The sequence below is a fragment of the Orbicella franksi genome, chromosome 11 (genome assembly GCF_964199315.1).
Source record: "Orbicella franksi chromosome 11, jaOrbFran1.1, whole genome shotgun sequence".
In the NCBI taxonomy this organism is placed as follows: domain Eukaryota; kingdom Metazoa; phylum Cnidaria; class Anthozoa; order Scleractinia; family Merulinidae; genus Orbicella; species Orbicella franksi.
The window spans coordinates 20,456,380-20,471,177 of NC_138155.1; the positions used below are offsets into that span (position 1 = coordinate 20,456,380).

At 36.3% G+C, this 14,798-nt stretch overlaps 1 protein-coding gene across 1 annotated transcript in view; it reads right to left on the bottom strand.

Moving 5' to 3' along the window:
• The window catches only part of LOC145502730 (beta-1 adrenergic receptor-like), a 3,406-nt gene extending 758 nt beyond the window's left edge, over nt 1-2,648 (bottom strand). Inside the window, exon 1 of the mRNA XM_081482087.1 lies at nt 1-2,648. This exon is cut by the window's left edge and continues 758 nt beyond it. Within this exon, the coding sequence (XP_081338213.1) occupies nt 1-664 (664 nt within the window). The 5' untranslated portion in view covers nt 665-2,648.
• Between the last annotated feature and the right edge of the window lie 12,150 nt (nt 2,649-14,798).

A 14,798-nucleotide genomic window follows, 5' to 3' on the forward strand; every position in this document is an offset into this window, starting at 1 on the left:
TCTTGAGTAATCTTTCCTTGGCTTCTAAGGAAACTTGGTTAGCTGCAATTTGTTTTTGGTTGCGAAGGACTTCTTTGTATACAGAGACATTGAAGTAAACGGGGAGAATGATAAGCAGCATTTCACAAACTATTACAATCACTGCGTACGGATGGCCTATGATGTAAAGGATGATGGCTGCAGCCCACGCCAAAGCAGACGCCATGATGATGCGAACTTCAGTGACCTGGGTCTCGTGTGTGAAGGGGTGTTTTATTGCAACATAACGCTCGGCGCTCATTAAGACTATGTGATGCAGTGAAGCCAGAGAGCATATAGATGTGGTAATTGTTGACATATCGGTTATGGTACAGAACATGATGTCACCTCTGAGAAGGGAACTTGCGCTGAAAATGTGTAGTGGTTGAAGAAATAGTCCAACTATAAGATCAGTTGTGGATAAGCAGGCGAGTGCTGTGTTAGATTTAGTTCGAAGCTGTCGTTTTCTTTTAACTGCAACCATCACCAGGATGTTGAGTACAGTGGTAAGAGGACAGGTGAGAGCGTTCCCGACGATTCTGACGATTGATACAGCGCGAACATCAGGGGAAATGTTTGCGAGATTTATAGAATAAAGGGAATTACCGCAACTAGAGACTGTGCTGTTGAATGAAGTGTGATTCATATTTGCTCGATTCTGACTTGTCAAGGCCTCGTAACGTTTTGCAATTTGCCATTTAGATGGATTTAATTGTTTTGAACAGGCACTGGTCAATATTTAGTGTCACTTTTCTCCTTGATTTGCATGGAGTAATGCCTTAATCACCGGATCACAATTTCACCAACTTAATTTACATTGCCATCATTTTTCTCATTTTCAAAATATAATTAAGTAGTCAGTAATTTTAATCTGCAATACACAGATTGGCCAGAATTTATGACGCACTTAACTCAAGATCCTGAATGGAAAATATTCAGTAGAGAAGACACAACAAACTCTAAATAGAAAACGTGATGAGATTTGGAACCGCTAAGTGCCATGTCAAAGCCCCTTTAAAGGTTGTTTCTATAAGGCTACTGCGAAAGCGGTGTTTTCCAAAATCCCGTCGTAATCTTGCTTTTATTAACACGTTTGGTTTTATCCTTTCTCGGCTTCTGTGCGAAGAGTTTAAGTAATGGCAATTAAATATCTCAAATATTCATGCGTTTACCAAGAGTTAGTACTAATTTCCATTTCTGTCTGATATCTGCTCACCACAAGTGTCGCTGTTTTCCGAATGGGAAACAATGTTTTGTTGCATTAAAAATAAAAATAAAAATGTGTTACCTTTGAAGTTATCCGATTTACAGAACCTGATTAATAATGTTCTATGAAGTTGCTTACTTTCGTGAGATATATTTGTCGTTTTGGCATCGTTGCAACCATTCTAACAGCGTGCAAGAAACTGGTTGAAAAAGTTCTTTTCTCGAACTTAGTTCTAGCGTTATAGGTATTTTTCTGCCTTTGATTTTAGAATTTAAGCGTTCGCTATTTCTTGTGTTTCCCGTCTAGATCAAAACGCAGTCTTTAAAGAGAACAAAATCTATTGCTAACCATCTTTAGCGGCAAAGCATGGTCCGTAAAAATGGTTCTAGTAATAAAATAGACATTAGTTTGCACTGAACTGTAATTTACTGGTAAATAGTTATATAAGATATAATATAAAAAGCTTCGTTCAAAAGACTTGGGAGCGCCCAGTAAGATTAGACGGAATACTAATTACATCGGCTTTCTTAAAATTAACCCTCGTCTGCTCTATCTGTAGTTAACATCATTGGTCATTTACATTTTATTTTGCTTTTTTCCCCAGGAAAAAAAAAAAAACCAACAAAGAGAAAAAACAAAAAATAAACATAAAAATAAACACCAAACACAAACACACACACACACACACGCACACACACACACACACACACACACACACACACACAAAAAAAAAAAAAAAACAATTGCAAACTTTATTTAACAAATTATGAAGCCTTGACTGTGTTCTGCTCTGTTGTCAAGAACGCAGGAGGCGGTAGAGAACCAAAGAAACACGAGGCGTAGTCGAGTGTTTCTCCCTTCTTTTTTAGGCCTCTACTGCTTCTGAAGTGCTTTACAACAGAACAGAGCACGGTCAAGTCTTCTTTTAATATTTGTTTAATGATGAAGAATCCATTTATTTCCCCACACATTCGAATAATATTTTCAACGCAAACGTCACTTTAAAAACGAGGAAATCGAAAGGTGGCGTCAGCGCGCATCTGTTGTTCTATAGAATTTTTCAAATAAACTAAAAAGACAACAGCTGTCAATCACAAAAAGGACTTAAGAGCAGCTTCGCCTAAATATCAACTAGACTTGGAAACAGCGAAAAAATCGAATTTCTTCAAACTCGCCCAGAATGAAGCCCTACGGGCACTAGTTACAAAAATATTGTTTTAAGTTCGATAAATCAAAAACTATTTTTTTTACGCAATTTTTTCGTTCGATGCCCCAAATCGGCCAAAATCGATCGAAAATGAGCGGCATATTCAGAGGCTCGTAAACTCAAAAGTAAATATCTTCATAACAAACTGATTGCACGTTGTATTTTTACTTCCTTTGTTGTATATTTAGAGCTAAACAGATCGCGATTTGATTAGAAGTAAAATATTTGACAAATTTTTAAGTTAACAGCCCAAGACAGCTTAACAAGAGGTCTACATTTAGCCTATTTTCAAATGTTAAAAAGGCGTTCTGGTACACGGCTTTTCCCAAAACGACTAGTTTGGTCTGAAAGAGCATTGTTTCTTCTTCAAATTAGTGAAATAAAATTTTGGGGGAAATAAAATCGCGAGCGCTGAGATAGCGAACTAAATGCAGCACTTCTTCGTGAAAACGTGACCTTTGACGCAAGCGTAACGGAAACCGATTACTGTAAGAAAACCCGGAGGAAAAGCAAATGCTTCGTTATTTTGAAACATTTTCTAGTGATTTCTCGCCGAAACCATTATTGCAAGAAACTATTTCCAGATATGAAATCTTACAGGGTCAAAGAAGGAGCTAAAGGGCGCATTTTGACACAATAACTTTGTTTGCTGAGAATTGAAGTCAATGACCGTTAACGAATTCCAGTCAAATTTGCGAACTTGGAGTATGTTAGCCGATGCTTACCTGAATATTTATATTTATAGCAGAATCGTCTTCTTGCATTAACCTTCAAAAGATGCTGGATCCAGCTTTGGAAACCTCTAAAAGAAGAAATGATTAATGTTCCGTGACCTGCCCGCTACTATAAATTCCATGCACATGCCGACCGCACGTTTGTCGTAAAACTAACTGAACTCCACTGACAGTTTCCATAGGCAACCCAAAATAAACAATCCCGCAAAATGTAAAGTGAAATTGGCTGTCAATCAGTTTGTTATGAAGATATTTACTTTTGAGTTTACGAGCCTCTGAATATGCCGCTCATTTTTGATCGATTTTGGCCGATTTGGGGCATCGAAACGAAAAAATTGCGCAGAAAAATAATTTTTGATTTATCGAACTTAAAACAATATTTTTGTAACTAGTGCCCGTAGGGCTCCATTCTGGGCGAGTTTGAAGAAATTCGATTTTTTCGCTATTTCCAAGTCTAGTTGATATTTAGGCGAAGCTGCTCTTAAGGTGGCCGAACACAGTTTTCGCGCGCACTTTTGCTGATGCAATTGAGCGCGCGCACAGGGATTGCAAAAACAAACATGCCGTCAATAGAGCGATCATTTTATTTACTCAACACCCGCACTATTTGTGCTATTTTTCTCTATTATTGAACGCAGTGCGTTATTGATGGCTTCAGTCTTTTATTACAAAGATATGTTAGAAAAGGTAACAACGCAAAAAACCCAGCAATTCTCGGCTTTTTCTTTCTCACCGAAAGAACCCAGTTAAATGCAGCGCATGCGCAGTTGCTCGAAAAATTGAGACCGATTGCTTTTGCAGAAACTTGCCGATTTCTGACGATCCAGTCGTTAGAATTTCAAGAAATTTGGCAAAAAAATAGTTCAGAAACCACGTGAATGATCTATCGCAAAAAACCTGAATTTTGACATAGGGAATTTTTAATAATACAGAACATGCAGTGAAAACGATTTACGGCGAATTACGAAAATCGCCTATGTCAAAATTTGATTAGAACAGTGTTGACAGAAGGGATTTAATGTCAATTCGTAGTGGGCAAATGATGAAAAAAATCTAACGACTGGATTTTTTTTTAAATAAACAAAAACCATTTTTTAAGCCTTGTTTTTAACCAGCCCCGTTGCCATGGCAACAGCACACACCTTAGCCAAAATGCGAGAATAAACTTTTCTGTGATTAACCTTGACTCTTGCAAAAAACGGGCGCCAAAGCATAAATAGCTTAAAAGAAATGGTGAATTAGGCATAGGCTCTTGAAAACTGTGTTCGGCCACCTTAAGCTAAACTTTCGGTTTCGAGTGGCTTTCGAGAAAAGTACGATCGTTTCAAGGTTCGCTTTTTAGTTTGATTTAAAAACAACGATCTAAAAGTTTCTAGGCCAGAGGATTCTGGCCACATTCTGGCCCATGAACACGTGCACTTTTCCAATGTAAATACGAAACAAAGAGCTCAAAGCTGACAGATGAAAATGCGAAATTCTGAGCTGTATTTGAAAAGAGCTAAATGTATTTAGGGCTTGCAGCAAGATTTCCCGGAACGTTTACTTTGGTTCAAATTTGTCAAATCTCCGATGTAGAAATTTAAAATTTAGTCTACCGTGCATCTTTTTTTTTTTTTTCTGATAAAGCAGGTTGTTTCAGCCAATTAGAGCGCGAATAAGAAAATAAGAATGGAATTAACTCAGATAAAATATAATGAGCGCATTTTTCATTCCCGCTATTTTTGGTCAAACAGCTGTAAGTTAATGTGTATCAACTGTTAAGGAGAAAAAACAATTAATCTGTATTATTATTATCAGTAATAGTAATTGGACGGAGTGGAGTACAATTTAGGGAGTAACTGGGCGAGAAATTTCAAAATTGGACGAGCGCGAAGCGCGAGGTCGGTAAGAAATTAAGAGCACGATTACTCCCTGAATTGTACGACACGAGGTCCAATTACTAATTAATCGTATCTATAGCAAATTTCAGAATTAAAAATGTCATTTGAGAAGACTTCTTTTGAGTAAAAACGTCTGTAGCGCTTTTCAAAAGCTTTGAAAACTGTGGGAAACAGTGCGAAGAAAGCCATTAAAGCGCGCGTAATTGACGTGCGAATCACGTGGGTATCCAGTTACAGGTGTCCAATTATGAAAAGTTCAAATTGGATGCAAGTAATTGGACACCCACGTGATCGCGCCCCGAATACGTGACCAATAGGCGCGCGGAGAACCAATCACGATTATTATTATTATCATCATCATCATCATTATCATTATTATTATTATTATTATTATTGAAATAATAATAAGATTTTTATTAAAAACCTATTACTCTTTCTATTATTATTAATATTATTATTATTATTATCATTACCATATTTGAGACAAGAAATATAAGCGATAGAAATCGACGTTTCGGTGCATCTTGCGCCATTATCAAGGTTACATAATTAATTTGACTGCTTTGTTAATGAAATGCTGTGTATTCAAGATCTTAAACCAGCACTGAATGAGCAGTCTGACTCTCTTCGTGCTTAAGTATTCATGTAATTAGCTTGGCACTCTTTTATGCAAATTCGCTTCAACTCAGCCTCTTCACAAACCGCTCTTTATCTTTAATTACGTAACCTTGATAATGGCGCAAGATACACCGAAACGTCGGTTTCTATCATTTATATTTCTTGTTTCATGTATTTCCAAATCGTTTTTCATTATCATATCATGATGATAATGAAAGTCTGCCGTTTAAACGCTAACCGGGTGCGTGTCCACTAATTTTAGGAAAGTTGATGATGGCATGAGCTTGTGAATTAGTATTTTAGGATCTCATGATATTTTCTATTTTCATGAAAATTTTAGTCTACAATAGTGGAATGTGTGAAGATTTGTAAACAGGTTTTCTGAGGAGATTTTAATAAAGTTCTTGTTATATATTATTATCATTATCATTATCATTATCATTATCATTATCATTATCATTATCATTATCATTATCATTATCATTATCAATCCTTATCATTATCATTATCATTATCATTATTATTACTATTTTTAATATTATTATTATTGTGCTGCTTTTACCCTCCCCGCTCAATATTTTTGAAATAATTAATTTTGTACAGAAAAATGAACTTGTTGTAGGCCTTATAGAGAAAAAAATTACAGTGGAATTCAGATTATTAGAACCTCAAAGGAAAACGAAAATCAGTCCAGAAAAATTGCGTAGTTTGAGAATTCGTAGTAAAATATCGTCGCACACAATTGCTAAAAATAGGTCAATAGTACCTATTGATAGAGCTCCTTGTTTGCTAGTTTACTGACCGAGCCCCAGGCGAGACCCACAAACCTGCAAAAAAACAAAGAACGAGAGCAACATTCTTCACAACCTACCAAATAAGCTAATTTAATTAAGTATTTATTATAACAGCTCTTTCTAATTTGCTGATACATTGATGTGTTAATTGTCACGATTAAATGTCGGTAAACGCGCGCGCGAAAGGCAAGCATTTAATTACGTTTGACGAAGCAATTCGGCAAAATTATTCCGTCAGTGGTTGATGTTTTCAGTCTGCATTGCAAAAATGTGCACCAAGCTCTCATGGTGTTAAACCGCAATAAATCTCACCAGGTAATGTCAAGCCACTGGCTGAGAAAATTAAAACCGCATTTCAGCTAAAGGACGAGATCCGTCCGCTTCTACACAAAATGTTGTATTTTCAGGTACTTTCTCGAATTTTATTCCGCTTCAAAATTATGAGTGATTATACTTGTTTAGACAGATATTTGTAGCTTAAGCCTAGTACATTGCGCTGATAACAGTCGTCGTTTATCAAGAGGTCCTTCTTTTGAAAGGAATGTCTCTGTATGGAGGCTATGTCAGCCAAAATGGCAAATACGTTTTCTAGAGTATAAGGAAATAAAGGAAAGAATATCATGCAATAATTCTGGAAGAATTAAATCGTTTCCTTAAAATGACAGACCGAACTGTGCGATCTTTATATGTGCTACTTTTAAGAAAGTATAAGATAACCCCAACGCACATACATGCTGCGAGGATTTTTTGCGGATGTTGGGCGGGGAAATGGCTTCCGAAATTCCCGAAATGTTTTGTGCTTTTGGCCCACAACTCAATACATTCATGTCTGTTGGAATTTTACTTCAGTATTTTCGTCCTCGGCTGCTCCAGTTTGAGTGAAGTAAGACAGTGTCGAATTTAGTTATGTCCCGCTTTATATCACTGACCAAGTCGTGTTCCCCTGGTTCTTTTACAAGAGCTCCACATTACTCCACTCTAAGTTTTACAGCTTTTCCATAACACAGCAAAAAATTAGTTGGATATACTTGGATATGGCAGCGTTTTAGGACGTCAAAGTTTCCCTCCTCTTGCCACACGCTTGCGAGGATTTCGCAGGAGTCTGTCGCGACCGAAAAGTAAAAAAAAAATAAAATAAAAATAAAAATTGCAATATTGAATTTCGCCTCAATTGTAAGCAACGCTTGATGTTTCCTCAAGACCCAATAAGGGACAATAAGTTTATGTCTGTAGATGCTGCTCAGTTTTGTTTGTGTAAAAATCCAACAAATTGTCTGCTGTCGATGAATATGCGCACCCGCCGATGAGTGTTTTGTACAGCCAGTAAAACATGACAAATTGGACTTCCGCACTTTCGTGTGAAAACGTTCATCGAACTCATATAATATCTCTATTTTTTAAATACGTTTACAGTTCTAAATAAATTTTTGAGAACATAATATATAGATTTAGCCAAGTCTGAAAGCGGAGCTCCACAGTTATTTTTTTGGAATGTTGTTACTAATGAAAGTAATGCAACATGTACATGAGGTATATTGCGAACGATTTAATAGTTTCAGCCGGAACTAGGATTACATCAGCAGATCGAGGTGTAAGATAGTGTGATTATGAAATATAGAGCCATGATATCAAGGATTTCTGGGAAGCCACCAAAAATCCTGATCACATAACAGAACTGTCTTCTCTTCTTTTGGTGGCATTTCTTGTTCTTTCCTACCTTATTCAGAAGACAAGACATTGTTATTAATCATTATATTCTTTCTTAGTTAACATGGGGACTCCCACACAAAAGAAGTTAACACAATTTTTTGTTGTGGGGACTGATTGAAACGCAGTGGTTACAATACTCAGTCCCTAAATCTCTACCAAATCAAATCTCACAAAAATACCGCAAGGAGAGCAAGGGGCTTCATGAATCAAGTATATAGCTTTTTGAAGAGATCAAAGAAGTAAGGTAGGTCTAGACACTAAAGTATAGTATACATAAATTATGTAAAAAGTTGGAAAGTTTTGATTTCTAACTTGTCCCCAAAGATACATTTAGCCATCTTCACTTTTGTATGGAGTCTCCTCCGCCTAGAAGGGTTTGCAATAAGCAAAATCACTCTCGAATGAATGGTAATTATGATAATTTTTTTGCTGATCATGAATACTTGCTTCTAATAATAATTTTATTATTCAATTTCAATGTGATTTGTTCTTCTTCTCGACTGAGATTGTGGACTACAGGAGCTGTTATTGGGTTCCATTAATTAATTTTACTATGATTAAATTATACCAGAATTATAAGTAAGCTAAGAGTAAGTTATACTATGTAGATGTATTTTGTCTGCACTACACGACCAAGTGCACTCCAAGGTTATCAGGCATACAGTAGGTACATTTATCAGAAGAGCCCAGCATATCCAAGATATGTTTTGATTGACACATCAGTTAAGATAATTTACAGCAAAATGGATAAACAATATATCAATATCTTACATACACCAAACAGGACATGGGGTTATAAGGCAATCATTTAAACAACAGATTGAAATAATTTATAAATTAGAGAATACTACTTGAACAACAGTAGGGAACAAATTAACCTTATTGGACATTGCGAATGGCAAGGCTGTCTGTAGAATGTCACAAATTTCTCAACCCTTTCTTTCTACAAAAATACTAATCCTGCAACTTTGCTTAAGACCCAGTTCTCCATTTCGTATTGGCAAAATATTAATAGAACTTTTCACACATGAACATCTCTGTCATAACTATAGTGATCTCTGTGTTCTACAAGAATTGGTACACAAGAAAAATACACTCAGTAAGATATTGTTTACAATAAAAATCAATGCCTATAAGCAATCATAAGGACCTTACATTTATATTTCCTCAGAAATATCTCACCAGGCCATGGTTGCTTTGAAAATCTTTGATGTTTTAATACAGACTGCCCATGTGTAAACTGCTCAAAATATTGACTGATAGGAACTTGCTACTTGAACACCACTGTTATTCATATAAAAACATATCAATTATAATTTATTATAATCATTGCAGTACACCAAAAGATGACATTCCCTTTTTTGATATACAGTGTACTTCGTTGTTAGTTGCTTACTGGAGTGTCAGTAGTGAATCAAATTTTAGGGGTTGGTACCCCAACTTTCACAGTGGCTCTCTTGCTCTGCCCTGAGATGCAAAGAAAACTTATATCACCTTTATGAACTTGTCGACTTGCTTTTGAGAGCAAATACAATTTGCTTTAAACAAGAAACTGGAACATTGCAAATTACAACAATGTGTACAGTCCCAATCAAAGGGCCATCCAGGCTGTTTGGTTGTACATATACAATGTAACCATACAACTGCATATGAGTTCAGCTTCCAAAAGAAAATCAGAGTTTGTCAGGATAAATACTGATGTCCGTGCAAGCTTACTAAATCCGAATGTGCAGTTCCAGAAGATATTCACACCCAACACTCATTCATGGCCAGTCTTAAGAAATTAATAATATTTCAAAATTCCAAAGTATCAGGAAGAGAGAGCTCTAATAGAGAAAAAAACCTCCATGTAGGGTATGAATCTTCTCTTGAAGAAAACAATGTCTGAGAAATCATTAATTACAAAATAATGTTTAAGAAATATCTTACCTGGTAATTCCAACTTTCAGAAAATTTTGTAACCTAGACTGTCTGGCCAGTTGATATATTTCACAAGTTGACACTGGGCATGTTTGTAAATTTGTGGGCTTCAACATCACATTACTATGTAGAAGCATTGGTCAACTAAAAACAGCATAATTTGGTTAATTAATATACACTGTACATTATTAGGTTGAAATATTAGCGTAGATCATTGCACACCAACAGATACAGAAACTATTGGCAGCTGAATCATAACAAGTGAAAAACCGTGCATGAGACATTACTTGTACATGTAACAGTCCTCCACCTCAGAACCATCACAGATATGATATGATATTTTTAAACTCTCTAAAATTTCAGATTATTCAAGTCTAACATGCACGTACATCATTAAGGGCAACCCTAAAACACTGAATCCGGAAACTGGAACCCGGAACTGGAAACTAGAATCTGGAATCCAGATATTATGAATGATGATAGAAATAATTCACTTCAGCAATGTCTAATAAATAAATATGGGGAAAAATTATTTTGCTGTTATTTATTTTCTTGGTTTTACTTCAGCCACAAACTGTAATTGCTAAAAAATTTTGACTAGTTCTCAACAACCCTTAGCTATACATCTGGCCCGATTGTTCAAAAGCTGGATAAAGCTATCCATTGGGTAAATCACTATCCAGTCAGGGTTAGTTTCAACAGCTTTTGGCGAATAAACATCACAGGTTGCATGATTGCAAATTTGGCCAAGAGGAAGTTTGGGTCTGGACACAGACAAAAAAAAAACACGGGTAGAACATGAACTGCGCTCGGCCCATGGCCATGTGGTTAATTACCAGCAAGCTTATTTTAGATGCTCTCAGGGTGATTGGAATAAAATTATGATGCACTTCACTAAGATTCTCATAATCATAGCCCTGACACTTGAAATAATGGTTGCACGAATTTCAACAGATGGGGATTTTTTGTTTCGAAAAAGATTAAGTTTTAGGTCCTTTTCACTTGGCCGCTTATTTTTTACAGGCAAACACCAAAGCAAAACAATTTTTGAGTATTTGAAGAACTTGTTTTCTTTGATTTGTGGATTCCGGTTTCTGGTTTCTGGATTCCAGTTTTTGGTTCTGGATTCCAGATTCCGGTTTCCGGGTTTTAGGGTTGCCCCATCTTTAACAGTGTGTTTGCTTTACATTCAGTTTACACATGGCTGTTATCCAGCATAGGCAGACTTATAAGTTTGCCTTCAAAAATAAATTGCAACAACTATTGCATCTTTCATCATCTATTCTTGTGATGAAATGACACAAAATCCAAGTACAAGAAGTCAAAAGCATAAAACAACTTACCCGGTATAAATGCTTACAGTTCCTCTTACTGTCGGCATATGCTGTCCATAAACTGGTACTGCCTGGACAATGTACTCGTTATTTTTCTGATCACAAATTTTAAAACGTCACTGTTATATAATTTGTCCTGAAAAAGCAAGACACGAAATTTTATGCCTTTGGCACTCACCAAATACCTTTACACAATGTACAATGTACACAGTATCAACATTCGCAATTCTTTTTACTTTCATTGTAACTTTTTTGTGTCATTTTCCCTAACTTGAAGACAGGACTTCCACATTAGGTGATAATTTTCCTCTGGAATCTCTATGAATTAACAGGGAGTGATAACAATTAAATCGTGACTAATTTTACCAAAGGAGACGTTCAAATGTCAGATTTTAATGTTAAGTTTATAACCTTACATTACTCTTTGTATATACATATCACCTCTCAATAATTGCACCTATAGACAGAAGGTGAGCTGGGGGAAGAGATGTTCTAAACTTTCTGAACTTTTCCCCCTTACCTGTAATAGGATGACTATTATGAACTACAATTCGCAACTAACACCAACATCAGGTTATGTATACACATGTATATTTTGTTGTCTCCTGTAATTATAAAAAAATGAAAATTTAAAACCCTCCATAAAGTTCATACTCAATAACACTGCTTCATGTAGCGCTGTTACTGAAAATTAATTTAAGTGACACTGTTGAAACAGCTCTGTCAAGAATTGTTTCTAGCCGTAAAGGCAAGATAACAGAATATACACGTAGTACACAGCATAGGCCACACATACACACATGTTGGTTACTAGTTAGGATTTGGTGAGCTTCTGTGCTAGGCATGGTGGAAAATAGACTGTTCACAGTCCCCTATTTTTCCGTGAGATCATAGTTAGTTCGACGAGCCGCCATCTTGGTCTCTTGATGTGAGCGAAACTGGGGAGAGTACAAAATTCACCCCCACGCTATTAACCCCACCTCCACTACCCACGGGCATTTTGTACTCTCCCCAGTTTCGCTCGCATCAAGAGACCAAGATGGCGGCCCATCGAACTCAACGATCGACATCTACGATCTCACGGGAAAATAGGGGACTGTGAACAGTCTAAGTGGAAAATAATGGACTATCAAAAATGAAGGTTCCTGAGACATTTTGACAGTGCTGAGAGGAATGAATATATATATATTTACAAAGAAGTTCTTGCCCTGTCCAGTTCTCTGTCATAAAAATATCATTTACATACATTTATTACATCTGATTTGTGCTTTAAGATGATATAATGCACACTCTGATTGGCTAATTCTAGTGCATTATTTACATTATTCACGTGCGACTAAAATAAAAAATAAAAAATAAAAAGTAATGGCTAATTCATAGTAATTTTAAAATACTTAACACTAAAACAGATCTAATTCTTTACTTAAAAATTATTCTCCCGTAATGCCCATGGGCCAATTACGGGCATGCTAAAAGGTCCTAACACAAAGTAAAAGGAAACTAGACGCTTTGCTGCGTGTACCCAGGCAGTCGTTATACTGAGAAGCAATAGCTATATTGCAATTGAGCTAAATGTTCTGCATCTAAAGTTGTAGGAAATTCAATCGAATTGATGTGCTTAAGCTATTCTGCTTTTGATTGCATTTCTTGGAATCGATTAATAGCTTATTATTCGTCTGCAAGTCTTTAGGGTGTGAAATGAGTCAAGGTCTTTATATCAACCTATAAACGTTTCAGTCTATTTTCCTTAGCCTTTGTCGTTGTTACCTGCGTTTCTCAAGCAAGCGAGATATTCTGAATTTCATAGTTATGGTGATGCGTGACATAGACCTACGAACGCGGTTGTCGAAATCATATACTTATCTCCTGATTTTTAGCCCACTTAGAAATTAAAGTATTAGGAAAAGTGCTTATGTAAATGCTTGTTTGTTCAGTACAGATAATCAGTCGCCTAGATAGCTAAAGTAAGTTCCAGATGTTTTCAATATTTTCCGGCCTCAATGTAGGCGTACCGCGGAGGTACACCTACATGGCGGTTCCATACTGGTCTCTGTAAATTTGTGCAAAATATTTCGACGAATATCTGAGCTTGGGAAAACGCACAGACTTAAAATTCGAAGAGTGTCATCTTTATTAATCTCCTATAACATCACAATTTCTTGATTTTATCCACTAAATGGTTTTCGAACAAATTTTTTATTGCGTCAGGATTGCGTGACAGTGCGAGCCAAGAATTGTTTTGCTGGGGTCAACATACTGTAGTACATTAGTTTCTTTCAGCTTAAATGTACAATAATTCGCTACATGAGTTTCACTCTTGTAAAGACACATAACTCTGTTACAAACAAATAACGAGAGAATATCGTTTAGTTCGAGGTTTTACCTTTATTATACTTTACGAAGTTTCTCAGAGCATTTTATTTAGGTGTACTCGAACAGATGAATTCCTAAACAAATTCTCTAACCTTTCTGCTCTTGTCAGACGTTCTTGAGCTCGTGCTGGGATTCTGCTTGGTTCACGATCATGTCTAAAAATACGAAGACGCTTCTGAAGATGCTTTTTATCAAGTTGAAGAGTTGATAGCCCCGGTTGATGGATCCTTTGGTATAACATGATTCATGATTCACTCAAAATGTTCGCTCGTAAACGCTTAACGTCCTTCAGTGTTGGTCTACCTTGAACGGTGTGTTCGTTTGTATGTGATTTCATCGTCCTAGAAATCATGGAATCCGTGCTCACTTTTCTCGACGACAACCTCTGTAAATCCCATGTGCTATACGCATGCACAGGTGGCGCATGCGCTTTAGAGACCAGACTGCAATTTGTGACTGAACGTGGAAAAAAAAAAAAAAAAAACGGAGCCGAAATTTAAACCCAGGCCTTACTGCCTGGGTAATTATGAAAACTATTGCTTTTTTCCTGAAAATTGTAGCGACTTAAAACGATGAATGAACACGCTGAGAGTGCATTCTATCACCCTGACGAGATAAAATTTAAGGAGAATAGAGAATTCACAAAGTTATATCACAAATGAATTGGTACCGGACAGGACAAAGGAAACAGCCAGGAAGAAACTGAAACTTTCTTTGACGAGCAAAAAAGTATGCATGCCCAACAAAGAAAACAGTCAGTGACATTTGGTTAATGAGTTAGTTAATAAAAAATTAGTGCGAAGAAAAGAGCAGAGAGAGAGAGAAAGTGGAGAGAGGAGCGTGCTCTCACTAACTAAATTGTGTACAATTATATGTATGTAAAAGTTATTTGTATTAATGAGAAATGGTCAGGGCAAGAACTTCTACACCCCTAATTTTTTTCTAAGTATGTAAATGTCATTTACACTGTTCAAATGTTCACTGTTTGTTTTATTAACACTAG